The sequence below is a fragment of the Patiria miniata genome, unplaced genomic scaffold (genome assembly GCF_015706575.1).
Source record: "Patiria miniata isolate m_02_andy unplaced genomic scaffold, ASM1570657v1 HiC_scaffold_25, whole genome shotgun sequence".
Classification (NCBI taxonomy): domain Eukaryota; kingdom Metazoa; phylum Echinodermata; class Asteroidea; order Valvatida; family Asterinidae; genus Patiria; species Patiria miniata.
Genome location: NW_024037064.1, coordinates 11,914,347 through 11,934,047, shown reverse-complemented (window position 1 = coordinate 11,934,047; position 19,701 = coordinate 11,914,347). Strand labels below are relative to the sequence as shown.

General features: G+C 41.3%; 1 protein-coding gene across 1 annotated transcript in view; it reads right to left on the bottom strand.

Moving 5' to 3' along the window:
* Positions 1–2,194: 2,194 nt before the first annotated feature.
* Positions 2,195–19,701, bottom strand: part of LOC119733051 (multiple epidermal growth factor-like domains protein 8) — a 74,185-nt gene continuing 56,678 nt past the window's right edge. The window contains exons 36-45 of the mRNA XM_038206631.1: positions 18,736–18,994; positions 17,118–17,292; positions 16,713–16,911; positions 15,380–15,544; positions 14,263–14,390; positions 12,667–12,793; positions 11,737–11,845; positions 10,831–11,132; positions 8,725–9,324; positions 2,195–7,690 (exon numbers count right to left, since the gene is read on the bottom strand). Of these exons, the coding sequence (XP_038062559.1) occupies positions 7,454–7,690; positions 8,725–9,324; positions 10,831–11,132; positions 11,737–11,845; positions 12,667–12,793; positions 14,263–14,390; positions 15,380–15,544; positions 16,713–16,911; positions 17,118–17,292; positions 18,736–18,994 (2,301 nt within the window). The 3' untranslated portion in view covers positions 2,195–7,453. The remainder of the gene's footprint in view (positions 7,691–8,724; positions 9,325–10,830; positions 11,133–11,736; positions 11,846–12,666; positions 12,794–14,262; positions 14,391–15,379; positions 15,545–16,712; positions 16,912–17,117; positions 17,293–18,735; positions 18,995–19,701) is intronic.

Sequence of the window (19,701 nt, the reverse complement as noted above, 5' to 3'; positions counted from 1 at the left end):
GCTTGCAGTTACAGTGAAATAAGCCCTGTGAATAATCTACAGAGGTATAACTGTGAAAATTATACTTGAAAACTTAAGCAAATTTTACGTACCTGTCATACTGTAAAAAGTAGACGCAGGACTAAGCCCGCCAAAAGTCACTGCAACGCCAACGCGTAGTTCACTTTGTATGTTTTCCACCAGAGGCAGATTTCCAGCCTTGACTCCATGGGCCGCGTGCGCATTCCATCACTAACCCCTGGCCGTGTGTCGTGTGGGCGTGGTAGGAACAAACATGACGCAGGAGATCGTACGCATGGCAACGAGGTTGGACACATTTCATGGCGCGAACTACATGTTCTTAAATTCAAAAGTTGTACAGCATCCAATTTGTTTGTTTGTGTGCTAGTTACTCCAGTCAGAGTCGTCAGGGAACCAGACTGATCTAAAGTATGAAAAGTTATGATTTTCCAAGTGACAATCAGAAGCAATAAATTAAAATTACCAATCTTAATTTTACAATTAAGGTGTCCCTTTTATGGGCCTTAGGCACGATCGAGTTGGCCATTTTTGTCGAGTTTCCTGAATGTATTTCATTAATTGTTATCTGTTATATGGGATGGCGCCAGACTCTTTATGCAGGCATATATAAATGCAGCCTTATTTTACTGTCATTTTGGGTGTTTTTTTTATCTGGCTTTTACTCATTAGGGAATGTTTAAGTAAACATTAAGGAATTACAAATTTTAAATTATTCATGGAAGCAGACTGGAATTAATTAATTAACTTGCTTTCATTTCTCTTCGCAAGTTCCAAAAATTAAGATTTTACCTCATTTCAATTCAATATGTCGCGACTCGTGCTAGCCCATTGCAATGGGTTTCCCATGTCATTAGCCTGTGAAATATTACATTTCAAGGTCGGTCGGAATTAGAAATAAAAATCCAGACAGGGTCGACGGTAATAAAGAGTTGTACATTTCTTTGTGTGTTTGGTCGGGAGCCCAAAATAGGGTCTGTCGGAAAAGGGGAACCAAAGAAATAAGAAGGTATGTGTACCCTCAGTGAAAATCATCATATTCACCTATACATGTTTTTTGTGGATATGTGGATGCAAAATTAAGAATAGCTGATGTCAATGTCAAATACTGATAGAGGAAGTGACAGTATGCAAGGCAAACTGGAAAACTGTCTTAGCCAAATATACTACACATAAATGTATACGTATGGGTTGTCCAGGATTACATAACTTCCCAATGACTTCATTTCTTGGACTATCAACTTTCCATAACTCCTCATAAAAATAACAATATTCCATGACTTTACAATGGCTTTCCATATGAAAGCTATAAATTCCAGGAATTTTCCATGACTGTGGCTGAACCCTGTAGTTCAGCATGTCCAGTGGAAGTCTTTTCATGCATCCAGTCTACACAATTAATGGGGCAGATTTAGCCTATTCATTGGTGTTAACTTGGGGGGTATCCTATACGATAGCACTGCACAGAAAACAGGGGGGGGGGGGGGTGTTGTTGAGTGAAGACGTGCCGGGTCCCCCGTGAATTGTTTTTGGAATCCACGATGTAGTTGGATACATAAAAGTACCGGTGTCATATGAAAATCGGACTCGTATGAAAATCGGACTCTTTTTTACTTTTATTGGTTAAACCCTCTCACGTGACCGGTCGCTCTCCTAATTGTCTATGAATGAGCATGCGCAATACCACCAATGAGTCCGTATTTCATAAGAGCTAAATGCATGCTACACCGGTACCTGGTACCACCATGGGCGTCGCCAGGATTTTTTCTAGAGGGGGGCAAAAGAAATTTTTGCCAAAAAATGCTTGTATTTCTCAACACATTCTCGATTTATCAGTTTTAGAGGGGGGGGGGCAGGGACATTTTGCCCCCCCACTTACACCACTTTGTCTTCGCGCCTGTTTTTCTTTTCTTTTTTTCCCTTTTTTTTCTTCCTTTTTTTTTTTTTTCTTTTCCAGGGGGGGGGGGCAAGTGCCCCCCCTTGCCCCCCCCTCGCGACGCCCATGGGTACCACCAAAAAATGATAGTAAAGAAAGTTTGTGATCACTTTAGTCACACAGCCAATTAATTTCATTATCACAGGAACATAAATGAATGCTTTCCATCTAGTAATCATAAAAATTAAAACCTCTTTGAAATATAATGCCAAGTTCAATAAAAGTTCATAAAGTTCACAATTAAGTTTTATGTTACATTGTGTTTTATTGCAAATCTATAGTTGACATGCACAGTGCAATGTACATAAATATACAGTCACTGAAATGTAATACAATGTACCAACGAAAAACAGAAACCAAAAATGTTTCGCACGTAATGAGCAGGAAATTCCCACAAAGATTGTAACAGTTTTTATTGTTTGGACATTCCCTCAGTACACAAACAATGTGAGTTGAATGCTTATGTTTCAGAGTTTGTGTATAAACATTGCGTGGTTGGTTGTTCTGCATCTATGTTTAAATCAACATCTACCTGTACATGTACATGTATCTCATACAAAATAGCACATGGGCTGTACAAAAATAGTGCTATCAAAATGTCATCACATCATGTAGTATTAACCACTAGGGGAAACTGACTAGGTACAATTTGAAATGGATCAACGAACCTGAATGAGGCGGGATTTGAGCCAGCGACCTTTGGAACACTGTTCTGGGTGTTCTACCAAATGAACTACCAAGCCCTATGTTGGCAATCTGCCAATTTGTTAACATTGCTCTCTCAAGCTATTTTCAAATATCACCTCCATGACAGATTTATTTGTTTTTTTCCTTAAGATATTGCAATTAATTCTGAATGAGGCATCAAATGAAAGAAATTAGAGAAATTTGGAGGAATAGAAAATACGATAGTTATAGAAAAATTATTTCACAAAATTGGAATTTTAGCGGTCCAACAATATGGCCTAGTCCGAGTATCATCCGTTGTTCCACAGAGCCTTAGATCTGCCTAACCAACATCTGATATGTGTATGCATGCAAACTTTATGTGACCCCACAAGCCAACCAATCAGAATTGACTTTAGAAATAGTGACATCATTTTGATCAGAAATGTGGACTATAAACTGTTGACTGGCCAATTTGGCTGCCATGTTTTTGTAATATCACTCCCGCCGAATGGTCAGAATCTCGAGGTCAAGACGCTTCTTGTTTTGCATAATTAATTTTGCTCTATCTGCTCGCATATCTTAGACCCTTGCTATGCCAGGGGATAGTTTGTGTGTTACAGATGCAAAGGTGACCCGAAACATTAACTTGAAAATACCATGTAGCCAATGTTACAAAGTTAATAGCAACCATGCACAAAGACACTGACAATTTGGGCGACTGCCAACATAGGGATAGACAGCTCAGTTTGTAGAGCACCGTACGGTATTCCAATGACCACTGGTTCGTTATTCCACTCCAGTCAATTTCCCTGTTCAACTTCTCATTGAATTTTCAAAATTTCTTCTAAAAGGTCCTTATTAGCATTGCAACCATATTTGAGGTGCCAAAAAGCAGTGTTGTATTCGAGTCCCTGCAAGTCCATCACAAGTCCATCACACGTCTTCCAGTCTCAAGTCAAGAGGCTAGCCATTCAAATGAGCTGTTACAAAAGCATTCCTTTGTCATGGTTCAACCACTTTACTTGCGACTGGCTTTATGAAAGGACTTGTGATGGACTCGAATACAACACTGCCAAAAGGATACACACGAGTAGACCTTTATCAATTTTTTTTTTAAATCCGCAAAAATCCGCAAAAATTGAAAAAACCTCAAAACATGGCGTCGAATGCAAATAGGTTTTATAGAAATCTAGGTTGAAGAAAATCTACAGCAAGCATATGTAATGCTATACCATGGGCGGGGCTAAGAAGTACAATCGGAGGGGGCACAGTCTATCTCCCAGCTTACAAACAAATGCAACTTTTCTTCACCAAGTGAAAATTTACCTAAAAAAACACAACAATTCCGTTATTCACGACAAACACAATATTATTTGTTTACTAATACATGTACACACATGATGAAATACACGATTTCTTCACAGTTTACAAACACTGACCCCCTTCTTCCTTAAAAAAAATCCTTATAAAATGTTCGGAGGTTGAATTTACGAGTTATGTACAAAAAGGGCGAGTTATAATAGTCCAGTAAAATAAAATTTACACACATCTGGTTGCTGGCATAAACAAGAGAATTTATACACACCTAAAATTACGGGGGATAATACACGTGCTTTGCATTGTAGTCTTAAATCTTATTTCTCTTCATGAATTGTCACTGAAGTCTTTTTACAATGTACATGATTGAAAGTGCATGCAAAGTGATTTTCTTCACTTTGAAAATGGGTAAACTTCTGTTGATGTGCTTGCAAAGGTTGGCACATTCCAACTTGGGCACGTTTCTCACTTGGGTTGCTAGCCAGAAGCCAGAGCTTGATTTTCAGCTTGAGGTGCAAAACCCTTATGCACAGGAGTGGTTTTAAAAACTTTCTAAAACAATCCATAAGTTTCACATCTTCATGTACAAAGCTTCAAATTCGTACCGCAATTCATTAAAAGGGAATGAACAATATATAACAAAATATTTGGGGAAAAAACAAGATTAGGTTTGTTTTTTTCAAACTTGCATTGAAAGAATTTTCTTGCATATCAAAAAACCTGACAAATATCCTTTTTTAAACAAACCTGTACAAAAGTTTCCCAGATTCCCCTTAAAAAAAAAATGCTAAAAATACCTCTTCTGATCTTCAGAGAAGCTCAAAATGTTTTTTTATTTTCATTTTTAAATTTTTTTTATAACTCCAAATCTGTTTCTGATCAACTCAGTAGTACCTGAACAGCCCCAAACCACCCTGCCTGTTTCTCGGTATACTGCCAAAAGCAGTGTGGTTAATGGCTTCAATCAGGGATTCAATACAATGTGATACATTATAATACAATGTATTACAATGTAATACAATGTATTACAATGTAATACAATGTATTACAATGTAATACAATGTAATACAATGCAATACAGGTGCCAATGGTTAATGATTTCCACCTGAAAATACAACGTGTGCATCAAACAATCACAAAACATCATTTGGACATTTAGGAAGATGGTCGGACAAAAAAACTAAATACTGATTTTTTTCTTCCCATTTTTGTTAATAAAAAATTATCAAATAACACATTTACTTCTCAAGGAAAAAGAAAGAACAACAAGCTAGTTGGGATGACTTAATCTCAAGACTTATCTATTTGATGTAAAACTTGGCTTCATTTAAAGGAACAAAATTACATTGCAGCTTTTCAGTTTTGTAATATTTTTATAAGAGGAATGGTTTAGTATTTTCAAATTCAAACGGATGTTGAGGTCAACAAAAATTTGGAAAAACAAAATCAACACCTAAAGAACGTAAATCATGTACGAATACTGATGATAAAAACTCAGACAATTTCAGCCTTTTTCATGTTTGTTACTATCATAATTCCACATAGAGAGTGCCATAAAAACAAGATGTCTGGTGTCTGATGTTGTTTCAATGTTACAAGCATGCACATGCAGGCCAGACACCATGTAATTTTTGAAAGATTCAACTGACATGATGTAATTTAAACTTTACTGCTGATGACATGACATTCATTGATTAAAACTTGACCTTTGCATGTGAAAAAAGAAAGAAAAAAATCCATTGTGTTTTGTGAAGGTCAAAACACATACATGACTTTGTCACAGACTATGTGCGCTTTTATAAAAACGCACATTTATAAAATCATGCAACTTACCACTGTTTTATTTGTGTGTGTAATAAAAACACATGACATTGTCTTTGGACAAAGTCACGTATGTGTCAATTAGCGTTCAGATGTCATACAGTGATCTGTGGAAGTAAGTAAAGTCTGTTATGAGCCAATGTGGCCCATCAGGCCAGTATTTATCTCCGGTTTCAGAAGCAAGAAATGACTGAGAATATTTCTATTCCCCCTGGATGGGATGCTAGTCCATCGCAGGTTACTCCCCAGCTAATGCTGGTACCCATTTATACTCCTGGGTGGAGAGAGGCAAGTGGGGTGAAATGGCTTGCCCAAGGACACAACATAAAGACCAGCAGCTGGATTCTAACCCCTGACCACTAGGCCACATTCCCCCACGATCTGATGATATTGAAACAAAATAGCCCGATCCAAGTAAATCCTTGACAAATTACATCAATTTACAACTCGCCGATCGCTTAGCTAACGTCCTATGCGACATTAACGAATCATACACCAAATACATCAATACAAGAATACAGTTCCTGAATAGCTACACGTATCTCAACACGTCCGTACACAACGAGGCCGTTGCCAACCACAACAAAGAAATCAAGGAGTCATCTCTGGAATAAGTTGCAGGAAAGTTTACAAAGTATTTGTTGCAGAATTCTGAACAACCTTTTCCCCGTGATGAGGTAATTATTTTGTAAACAATATTCATAAAAACCCGGTACCTAAGACAATTTACCCATTCCTATTGGTCGAGAGCCCGCCATGTGGGTGGTGTTAAACCGCTGATAAAACACCAGCTGGTTTTAAACACAATTCTTTCTGTGCCACATCGTGCATTACGTGCTGTATGGGCACTGATTACCATATAAGGAGATTTTTAGCAGTACGCACGTGAGGCACATATCTTAAGACATGGCCAGAGGGGTGTTCCGCAAAACACGAAGTGAACTGTTGAACACAATTGTTGGAAATCTGTGAATTTGTGACATGTTTTGACTTTTTAAGTGAAATATATTGTTGCACTGGAATAAATATGTGCTCACTTTCGGCTCGGGCCATTACCAGCAACCAGGCCTCCAGCCGGTTTTAAACGTACTTGTTTAAAACCAGCCAAGCACATATTTATTCCCTTACCAATAACTTCATCTTAGATTCTGAGAAGTTGTTCAGCATCCTAGAACTAACACCGGGTACAATGCGCCTATTGCTGATCAATGTTTCCCCAACTTATCCGGGACAGTTTATATTGAGAATACTCCTAGCCTAACCTTCGCACCACAGTACTCAATCAACCTCAATCCTTCAAAAAGCAAAAAGCAAAAAGTTCCACGAAAATTCAGAGCCAAAAAAGAATAAGATGTGCATCCTCAGAAAAAAAAATCTGCTCATTAATTTATAAAAAATAGCTCTGTTTATATATATTTATATATATGTATAATACAGGTTTGAAGTTATCAAAGCTGTGCTTCAATGGAAATTGTGAGACAGCAGCACACGAAAATGTTCGACGGATCCTGAGCTAGGCTTGGGCGACTCAATGTTGGATTCAAATACAATCGATTCTAAACTTCGAAACGGAATAATGGTGCCTGTTATTTTTCGCTTTCAGATGTTCGATTCCCTGAATCACAAATCCTGGACGGAACCGGAATCGATGAAAAATATTGGGTGTCGCCCAAGTCAATCGCGAGTGAGCGATCACATGCGCATCTCGCGACACATCCCAGCCTTGCCGCCACTGGAGAATCGGACTGGGCGGAGCTGGGAAGCAGGCGGGTCCGGGTTGCGGTTGGAGGACTTCATGAGGACCAGGGCGGAGCCAAGGCAGGCTTGGACTGGTGCTGCCGAGTCGCCAGGCAGCGAGATGATGGTTGTCCCAACAGCTGCCATGTCGTCTTCCGTGGGTTCGCAGGCGATCAGTCCATGGCCAAAAGTCTAGGAAAACGAGAAGCAGCACATAAAAAACTAGAGCATTTTTTTTCACTTAGAAATACTGGATTTGGTTGGAATGGAGGGCTGTGGGTTCAGGCGGCCTACTGGCCAAAATCTACAGAACCTGGTGGAACAATTCAAGCGGAAGTTAGCCCTAACCCCAAGATTCTTTCGAGGCTGTAGACCACCTCCTGCCAATCCAAGAACATAAATTCCTGGATCCTTCAAAAAGCCTCCACATGGTTTAGGAGGTAGGCCAGGCACTCCGTATATGGATCTTGACACCCTTTGAAAACTAGAGTAGGCAGCTTAGTTCTTATTTCTAGCATCACCGTGCCGGGTAGCTAGATGCTTAATTCATAGGTAGGGTTAGAGGCGTCTGTCTCTGGGAAAGATCAAGACATCACCGATGTCAGCAGGGTAAGGCTTAAGTAATATGTTCTCCCTATTGGCGAGACAGATGTATACCCATACTGCTGTTTGGGCACTGGCGCGGTGACATGACTTTATATACTTTACCGTAATCCTTCTGTGACTTTTTTTTATTTTAAAGTAGTTTAATGCATTTAATGTTGATTCTGCAATGCGCCTTTGATCATTTATATGCAAAGGCACATTATAAATTTCAAATTATTATTATTATTATTGTTATTAACCCTAACAGTCTTGAATCCTCCAATTTCAGTATAATTTTGCACACCCCCTGGGGAGTTAGGGTTAATGTGTGATCAGGCTCCTATGATGTTGATGCAAATTTAATGGTGCTGCTAAGCACGCAGATTTACCAACAAAAGAAAATATTATTTGTGAAAACTGATCATCACCAAAGTATGTCATGCAATGTACGAGTTACTGGTTCTCATAAGCTTGCTGTGCTATAATCTCTGTTTTGAAAGTCCAGGAAATTGGGGTCTGGACTTAACGTAATTCAGGACAGTTCTTAGCAAACATGCTATGGGAGTTAGGACAGGGTACAAATTAATGACTTGGTAAAGGTTTGAAGTTGCCAAAGGAACTAAGCATTTTTTGGTACTTACTTTGGCGGGGGATGTGGGTCGTGACCCCGGGGGACCGTCGGCGCCAGCTTTCTTCAACCTGCTGTGTCTCCGAGATGACGGTGCAGTTGCGGCCGAAGCAGGCGCGACCACCCAGGAACCCATGGGAAGCCCCTCAATGTAGAGAAGGGCGTGGCCAATGGGACGGCTTGCACGGTGTTCTAACTCCATTGCCCTGCGCTGCCGATCGTTGCGCGCTTCAAGACCGACTTTAATCTTCCAGGCCACCACCAGGATGGCCAGGAAGAGAAAGAAGCAAGAGAGGAAGACAGAGAAGAAGACGAAGAGGTCGATGTGGGGCTGGTCCTGCCGGAAGTACATGATGCCGCTGGTGGCACTAGCCAACGTGGACGACGTCCTTGAACCGGCCGGGACGGCACGGCTCAGCAAGGTGATGTAGAACTTGTGTGTCTTCAGACTGTGGATGTCCTGGGGTAAGGTTACCACTAAACGGTTCCGTAAGCTACGGACGATGGCCACAAAGAAGGGATCCGCGATGGTGACGAAGGTGTTGATGGTGTCGCTTGCCTCATACTCGAAGAGATTGTTGAAGACTGGAAGTTCCACTGAGGACGTCACAGCCTGTCCAAAATTAAGCACAGTATTAATACAACATATCCGAGGACCCCAAACCTACAGAACTGCCCCTTAAACTGAGGGCATCAGGAACAACAGCACGTTAAAAATAACCACACAAATGAGAGGACAATGTGACTGCGGATGTAAAAACTTGCAAAATGTCCTAGAAGCTTCAATCCAGGAAGTCCGGCCTGTCAAAAAATTAAAAAAATTTAGAAGACAACAACGTGATTGAGGAAGTCAAAACTTGCACACTAGTCCTAGAAGGTCCAAGCTAGGACATCACGGCCTCTCCAAAAATAACCACAGAACTGACAGAACAATTTTTGAAATGTGAATTCAAATTCAAGATGCCTCAACTATTGCCAAGATCTACATAAGATAACCACCTCTTAAAAAGAGAATAACAATGAGGATGTCAAACCCTACAAAAATTATCCTAGATTGATGAACTGATGACTTAAATGCTTGTTCAGACATGAAAATGTCACATTTTTAGAAGAACATGACCGAGGACATCAACCTGCAACACTTCTTTCAAGGTCTCAACTGAGGACATCGGAACAAGGAATAGCATTACATACATGTCGATAATAGAACATTTATTATTAAGCTTTAAAAATGTTTGAAAAGTCTTTATCGAAGAATGCCAGAGCCCGTCCAGGTATAAATGACATCACTGAGTGGATTATAACAAATGACAAAATGACAGAATGACAAAAGTCACCAACACGCTCACCTAAGATAAGTTCTGCACAAATGTCTTGCAGCTGCTTTCATGGAAATTTGCGCAATGGCTTAACTTCACTTGTGCCACAATTTATTGCGTACTTACTTTCCTTTCACAGTGTGCAAGTCAGTGACTTACACAACAAATTATGGCGTAACTTGCGCCATCATTTTAGGTAGCAATGTTGTGGTGTATCGACTGAAAAGGAACTATTTTACTACCAAATCGTGATCATCGCAGAGCCTGTAATTGCATAACTTATCAAGGTTGATACAAGACACCCACAGATCTGTGTTTCAGGTACATGAATGGCTTTTTACTTGTGACAGAATTTTCAGAGGTGCCACACAATTAACCTATCGCGATAGAATCATGTCAACGTAGCTTGTGAAATATAGTCCAATTATATGATATATAAATGGAAGTGGAACGCACAAAAGCTGAGAGTAACAAAACTGAACGTATAAAACGCCATCGGGTTGTTTAAGGGGCGTGGCTAACTCGTGAACGGTGATCGGTTAATTACTAAGAAAGTCTGCCAAAACAATTTTCAAGATTGTGGGCGGAGGTGATTCAACAACTGTTTCGTGAACAAAAATCATACACAAATAACAGTCGAAAATGCTGTCATTATCCTCCTCCAAGATATTTAAACTATATAAAACGTTGGTCATAAAACAGTTCATGGAGTGCATAGGTTTTGCATGTGGCGTACAGCATTTTTGGCATAGACTGGACTGAATAAACTGGAACAAGCATTTTTGAAGACTACACAGTACCTGTTCTCCTGCCGAGGCATCCAGCTCCTGTGGCACGTTCCGCCGTTCCCGTTGCCAGTCCACGCGCCGTCTGTCGCGGTACACCTCCTCATACAAGTTGGCATCGTCCAGCACGATGCTCTGCGCACCTGTGGTCTGGTTGCTGACCACGCGGAAGAACTCGTAGCTGTAGGTGATGTAGACATCTAATGCACCGGCTGTTACGTCGATGGTAAGCCGGATGTCCAGGTTTGTGAATTTTGGCTGGACGACGAAGAAGGAGGTGCGACCGAAGAGGAGGGGGACTGAGTCTAACGGGCAATCTGTCACAAGGTTGGTGTTGGGTTAGGATGGAAAGGAATAAGAAAACACATTTTGATATTGGGTTTTGGTCTAATTGGTTCACTGCCCTGGTTCACTGCCCTGAATCCTTCAAAATCCTCTTTGCCAAAGTGGAGGAATTTGGAGGATTGAGGCTACGTGGCAAAAGTGCGTTACTGATTGCATAGGATGCACTTTGTTGAGGTCTTGGGCTGGACCTTGTGTTGTTTTTGCTCAGCCATGCATAAATATAGGCCTGGATTATGCTTGAAATCCTCCGTACTGCTCTAGATTGTCACTGGCCAAGCCTCAACATATTGACAGTCACTGCCGCAGGATTTTGCAGGATTCAGGCAGTGGTCACCCCTCCATGGACCATATTCAAGAAATAATGGAGGAATTTACAGGATTGAGGCTATATGCTATTTTCCATGAGGCCAATTGGAGGAGTTTGGAGGATTGGGGCTACATCCTAGCTAAAAGGCCTAGGGAGTTAGGGTTAAACCTTTGTGAAGTTAGCTGCTATTGGAGGTTTATTGGAGGTTTAATATATTTTATCAAGACCTCATCTCACATTAATCAGACTTTTTGGATCTCAAGACTTACTTGTTTGGGTCTCTGGATCAAAGCAGGTGTCCTGATCTACGTGCATCTGGCGATAACACTGGTGGCCGTCTGTGGGTTGACCAATGAACAGCTCTTCGCAGATAGAGCACTATTGAATGAGACACATTTGAATTTGATTAAAAGCTGGAGTACACCAGTAATTTATGGTGAATTATATTGGGTATTATGTTTCTGGCTTTGTTTGATTTGCAACTTCGGCCCTTTTGAATTATAACTGTGCAGGGCGAGTCAAAAACAGCGGAACCCAAACCCCAAAAAATATATTTCATGTTCAAAAAAATATGTAGCACCAAAAATAATCATGACTGGAAAGCCAATTTCATAAACTACTTTTAGATGACAAAAGTACTGAAATTGCTCAATCTGTTCAAAGAAAAAATATTGTGTGTTCTGACTGTTTGGAACAACAAAGAAAATGACACAGAATACTTGTTTCAACAACTGTCAACAACTGTTGTACACAATATCTTTATTAACAACCCTGTTAGGCTAACAATATGATTTATAAAATCAACTTTTTTTAAAGACGGGCCTTCAAAAGTTCTTTGCTGAATATTTTTATCTTTCAAACTGAGGTTTTATCGCTGGTGATGTTTGAATTGTGACGACGAATTGTGACAATTGTGACGACGATTCTTGAAATCGCATTTTTTGACGAAAGAGGTTTGAAGGTCATTCCGTTTAACTGATAACATACTTTGAACGGATTAAGCAATTTCAGTATTTCTTTAATCGAAAAGTAGTTTACATGTATGAAATTGGCTTTCCAGTCATTATTATTTTTGGTGCTACATATTTTTTTAAATATGAAATATATTTTTTGGGGGTTTGGGTTCCGCTTTTTTGGACTCAACCTGTAGTTTTGCAAAGCTTCTATTCCTCTCCGAGTGGCTTTTCCTAATGTCCTACCTGATGTTGCCAGCAAGGGGCTGGGTACTTCTCCGTTGGACAAGACGGTGTGTCTGTATTGTTCTTGCACTGGCAGTCTTCCCCGTTTGTCTTGTCGCAGCGATCCCAGTGGCCGTTACACTGACACCTGCGGAGCCAATGAGAAACGGTTAGGGTATAAGCTTTGTGCACAGTTAATAGAGGGCGCCAAACATGTCCACTAGCACTGGATTCACCGGGACCACTTCCTTCTTGTTAAACATTTAATTAAAGAGGTTGTGGAATGCTCGAAGACATTTCCGTCATTTTTCGTGTATATGTAGCCTAAGGTGTGATGAAATAAAAACGACTATTGTGTCTGTCATGAAATGAGTACAAAAGGTACTTTTGAGAGCTATTTTTCAGGTCCTGTTTCGACCCGATTGTGCAATTTGTGTAAAAGTCGTCGTTGCGGGCAGCAAACAAAACACAGTAAATCGTGACGTAATAAACAGGACTCCCGATGCAGAGTAGCATACACGAGTCCTGTTTATTACATCACGATTTACTGTGTTTTGTTTGCTGCCCGCAACGACGACTTTTACACAAATTGCGCGTTCGGGTCGAAACAGGACCTGAAAAATAGCTCTCAAAAAGTACCTTTTGTACTCATTTCATGACAGACACAATAGTCGTTTTTATTTCATCACACCTAAGGCTACATGTACCCAAAAAATGACGGAAATGTCTTCGAGCACTCCACAACCTCTTTAAAGATAGAGTAAATCATTTGCAGCTATCCAAAAAGTGAAAAAAATCAGTACATAAAACACGCAGTACTTCTGTTATTTAAGTTTTTATACATAGTCTGTTAGAAGCAATCCTCAATCCTACCGTACATAATCTATCACAGTGTAAAAAACCCTATCCATTATTTTTTGTACTTGTATACCTGCGAACTCTTCAAGTCCTACAATTCTGCTGACTGTATGTTTTAAACAGTATATCAAGGAACCTCCTCCAAAAAAAATGATGTCACTGAGTTGCTCATTAACGTGCCAGTTTTAATAACAATACAATCAAAATCCACTCAAACACTCCCAAAATGCAACGCAGTCCCGGATGCCGAGTGAGGGCGCAATTCAAAACATGACACTGCAACTTTTGAATTAAAATCGAGATCCTAGAGTTTTTTTTTTCTTGGAATATACAGCAATCACTAAGCTGAAACTTCATCAGGTTAGTTGTCAAGCACCCTTCTTTAGATTTTGAGCACTTTGTTGTTTCAAACGAAAAAATGTACAAATGACAAATGATGTACTGTACCTTTAAGTGGGTGAGGAGTGTTCTTGATGTTTTGGAGAGTATGCTCTGTTTGTTCTTAGAAGAATGCTAAAATCTACACGAGTCATTTTATAAAGTTCAGATCCATTTTTTCCCGTACCTCTTACGTATGAAATGTCTGAGTTTGTAAAAAGGTTCTTTTGACACCACAATTCTTCACCAACGAAATTAATTTGATTGTGTACCATTCCACAATGCAAAGCTTAGTTAAAGTTCTCCAAAAATTTAACATCAAATTATGTCCTTTAGAAGTACTAAACTGTTCATTCTAAACGAAATTGGAAGTTTACTTACGCTCGGCAGTTGTTTTGGTCCTTGAAGTAGCCATCTACGCAGGTCTCACACATCTGACCAGCACTGAAGTTGCGACAGTTGATGCAGATAGCGTCGCTTACCGGACCAACGGGGAACTCCACAGGCACCTAGTGAGTATGAAATAATAATAATAATAATTATACTAACAACCACAATAGGGCAACACTTCCATAGACTTGTGAACAAAATTTACCACAGCCCTAACCGTAACCCTAACCTTAAACCTAACCCCTAACACTAACTGCTAGCTCTAGCCCTTGTCAAAATGGCGAAATGGCGGTTTTCATGATAGGGCGACACCTAATAAGGTGTGTCGCCCTATTAGAGCAAATTTAATAACAAACTGTCGCCCTATTACACCTGTTAGTAATATAATGCGGTTCTTATATAGTGCTTTATACCAAAGGTCTCAAAGCGCTTCACAATTATTACCCCTGTTCATCAGGTCACAAGACCAGCTTTTGCAGCAGCTCAAGATCAGCGCATTCTGGTCTCTACCGTAAAAGGTACCCATTTATACTCCTGGGTACACAGAGGCAATTGTAGTAAAGTGTCTTGCCCAAAAACACAAGCACTGTGTTCCCCTTTAGTGTTCAATTCCTTTAATGTTCAATAACCACTGGACCACAGCGCTCCACAAAACCCTTAAAAAGCAATCAAGCCTATTAAAAACAGTGAATGAAAAGGGATTGGCGTAGACCATAGTTTTTGGGCCAAAGAGGGCACCTTTATGACACAATTTTTGGGGATAGAAACAGGTGTGAATCCAGGGATAATGATGTAAATTTAGACGCTGCTACAATTGACAAATTGCATCATTACAATCTTAAAGATTAGTGAGTAAGTTTACTTTTGCTTCGATGAACGTGATGTTTCTTCTGTATTATTTACTTTTATCTCGTACTGGCATTATATTAGTATGGAATAAACTTGAAACTTAACACATCTATAGTACGTATCAATAGTCCAGAACAAAAATGGCCCACTCAGACATGGCATATGGTGTCAAAATTTGACAGACAAATTGCGATGAGAAATTTAGATCGAAAGATTCAGGCTTAAAAAAAATATATACATAAAGCAGTCCGGTACTCACATTAACAAGGTCTAGCAACAGACCCTCATCTCGGGAGCGATTGAAGTTTTCTTCAGACAGGCAGATTTCACTGTTGCCATGACAATAGGCCAGGCAGGGCATGCACCTCCCGCCATCTGTGGGGTCGCCCACAAAGAACGGAAGGCACTTGTCACAGCTCGGACCCTGAGAGATGCAAAATCAGAAACAACACATTTCGAATACATAACCAACAAAGACCAGTAATGTTGCACTACTGCACCCACTGTTGATTTTGATTGCCTTCCTCCGTTTCGCATCTGCAGGTAGCTCAGGCCCCAAGTCACAATACAAATGGTCCATTAACCCTAACCGCCCTGAATCCTTCAAAATACTCTTTGCCAAAGTGGAAAAATTTGGAGGATTTGAAGGATTCAGGGCAAACGTGCATTACTGATTTCGTAGGATGCACTTTGTCAAGGTCTTCAGCCAGACCTTGTGTTGTTTTTGCTCAGCCATGCATAAATATAGGCCTGGATTATGCTTGAAATCCTCCGTACTGCTCCAGGATGTCACTGGTCAAGTCTCAACATATTGACAGTCACTGCTGAAGGATTTTGCAGGATTCAGGCAGTGGTCACCCCTCCATGGACCATAGTCAAGAAATAATGGAGGAATTTGCAGGATTGAGGCTACATCTTACAAGCCTAGGGAGTTAGGGTTAACTGCTGAACGGTTCTAAAACGATAGCCTTGTCAACCACTTCAGAAAGGTGTGCCAAACGGTTCACGCTTCACTGCTCACAAATTACTACATGGGTTTGAAGAAGTTCCACTTTTGCCTCTTAATTCAGAATAAAAATGCCTCCTTTGTCGCACAGCTGGACTGGTTGGTAAAAGGCCCAGCGTTTTAGAGGGCCCAAAGGGTAGAAAGAAAAGTCACAAACGATATTGTTCGGGGCAATCGTTTGGCGGTGAGTGAACTGTTTGTATTGTGATGTCAACCTCAATCATTCAGCTTAGTAATTTTACACAACTTCCCCTCAAAGCATGTTGTATTTGTACAGTATACGGTAGCTATGGAGTACCGAAGTGAATACGTCACGCGCACAACAGGTGTGTGAAAGACATCTGCGCATAATACAGCCCGTGAACCAACACGCGCGCGTACTCCATTCGTTTGCACTACACTTTCTGGTTCTAAATGACGTCACACTTCGGTACTCCATACCTGGTCAAATTTCATGTTAACAGGGGCTACATGTACGACCATTTTATTCATACAATATGAGGTGGTACAACTTACTTTATTTCAAAATCCCAATTGCTACAAAAGACATCCCTGTTTGACCTTTTGACATGACCTTTGACCTTACCTGTGTGTTGTTCATGCATTGCAGGCAGTTGGTCACGTTCCCCGGCTCTGGCCCCAGACAGGTGCTGTGGCCGTTGCATTCGCACGGGACGGCACAGTCGGGTCCCACGTAGCCAAAGTCGCACAGGCAGACGTCGGGGCGGATGCAGAGGCCGTGATCGCAGGTAGGGTTGCAGACCGGCAGGCAGGCAGAACCCTCACTAATAGGGGAGGTAATCACAAAATTGAGGTTGGTAGGTGTGATTAACAAAATTATAAACATGTGGACTGATATACCGTACAGAATTTTTTTTAATAGTAACAGTGTGTAAACTTACTTAAATAATCTTGGATACACTGTTTAAACGCGAAAAATGGCTTCGCAACAGCCCTCACTTATTCAAGAATAAGACCCATTAAGGCTTACCTCTCCTGCTGGTAGCCAGGCTTGCAATTGCACTCGTAGGAGGTCAGCGTGTCATTGCATTCTTCATTCTCCATGCAATCATGGTGGCCATTCAGGCATTCGTTCTCCGGCGGGCAGGCCATGAATGTCCAGAGAGGCGGTTCTTTCAAGTCGTCAGGGTTGAAAGTGACGATTGCTACACGGGACAAAAAACGCAGATGTTGGTTTATAATAATAATAATAACTGTATCTATATAGCACCTTTTGCAAGAGGATACAAAGCGCTGGGGGAGAATGCAACCAAAGACAGGTAAATGAAGTAGGCCTATATGAACATATGAGACCCATTACGTAGCACCTTTTTGCTAGGTGCTGCGGCGCATAATTGCTGCCACTGCCAGAAACACCGGGACAAACCCCTTCTCCTAGCAACAAGTGTTACTGGGTTCTTTAACGTGCATTACACAACACACGGGACCTACGGCTTAACATCCCATTCGAAGGACGAAGAAATAATGGTAAAGTGCCTTGCTCAAGAGCACAAGCACCATGTTCCCACGGTCAGGATTCGAACCCATGTTCTAAAGCACACGAGTCCAACACTGTGACCATTGGACCACAGCAACCCACTATAACTCTTCGTAAAGTAGAACTGAGTTTATTAGTGTGTTTTAAGGCTTTAGTGCTAGAAAAATTCCCGAAAGTTGCACGTACATGTAAGGTCAGCTAACAGGACATTTGAATATATTTGAATAGTTTGCTTGAATAGATTGCTACTTGACTGCAGACGCAACCTGATGCAAATTCCATCTTATAAACATAGTTTCATTGTGGTACCCACTGCTACATGTACATCAGATTTGAACCAGCCTGCCAATCCCGGCAAGCTCGGTAGTTGAGTGGTAAGATGTCTGCACTAGAAAGCAGGAGGTCGGGGGATCGAGTCCCAACCGAGTGATTTTTTTTCCTAACTTTAACTCAGTGGGTAACACACTGAGTATACAGTGTTTATATGTCGGTAAAGGGCAAAACCTAATGCTGAGTATACAGTGTTTATACGTCGGTGAAAGGCAAAACTTAATGTTGGACTTGTGATTGGCTTGTGATTTGACTGGTGATTGACTCATGATTGACTTGTGATTGACTGTGTAATTGACATGTGTTGACTTGTGATAGACTTGTGATTGACTTGTGATTGACTTGTGATTGGCTTGTGATTGACTTGTGATTGACTTGTGATTGACTTGTGATAGACTTGTGTTGACTTGTGATTGACTGTGCAAATGACATGTGTTGACTTGTAATTGACTTGTGATTGACTTGTGTTGACTTGTGATTGACTTGTGGCCGACTTGTGATTGACTTGTGATTGACATTTGTTGACTTGTGATTGACTTGTGATAGACTTGTGAATGACTTATGTTGATTTGGCATTGACTTGTGTTGACCTGTAATAGACTTGTGATGACTTGCGATGACTTAAAGTGACTGACCATGACTTGTATTGACTTATGATTGATTGGTGACAACTTATGATTGACCTGTGAATCACCAAAACTGTGTTAACAAAAAGGAGGACAATTTCAGACTGACTTGCAAGGAGTTTGTAGAAATGTGGTTAGTTAAACATCCATCTCACCTTCTACGGGGAAGTTGTTCAAGCCGACTCCCTCAGCCGAGCACACGCCCCCCGTGGGCTCATACAGACCCCCCTCCATGCAGACGCCCGTCCCGTTCCCCTGGCCCACCGCGCACCACCCGCACCCCGGCTGTTGCAGGCAGTGAGCGCACTGCGTGTTCAGGTAGCAGGGCTGGGGGCAGTTGTGACTGCCGCTGTGGGTCAGGGGACCGCAGGCGCCGGTGGAACAGACCAGGGGGACGTAGGTCGGGGACAAGCACTGTGGCAAAAAACCAAAACAAAAGGTAAATAACAAATGTGCAATTTTTATTCAAAATACTTCAATTTAGGAATTTCACGTGACATAGCAAGTCGGTGGTCAACCACACACCCGCCCTATTGGACGTATACGGTTGCAGACTAGTAAGGCGAGCCCTCAGATTAGAATCCCTCCCCGGACCGTTCGGGGATGAGCCCGCCCAGTATGTTGAAGGGATTGGGACCTTGCATGGAACAGATCGGCCTGGATTAACTCCACCAGGCTTCTGCACCATGGCTCTGGCTCATCACAAAGGAACCGATTTGCGACGCGCTAATCCTCCAGTAGGCAACAATGACTGTGATGAGCTTCATAGAAGTTGCCGCTGGTAATCCCAGCAGGCCGAATAATCCTCCCACAATGGCCAGACTTCAATTTATGTTGCCTATTGTGAAACCCTGAGTCACCAGTTTGGACCGATTGGGGCGTCACGCTTCAGTGACCGGGTGGCTTCTGGCTTTGTACCGATTGGGGTGAAAGAAATTAGCATACCGGACCCGGTACCCGAACGGTCTGTTCTCTGATGGCTCGCCTAAATAAACTGCAATAGACCCCAGTGATCAATACCATAATGAACACACAACAGACGGTTCAGTAAAGGTTGCTGGTAAAGTTTTGGCTGGTCATGCGCAGTGTAATTGACCAGAAATTCAGGAGTCAAAAAATGA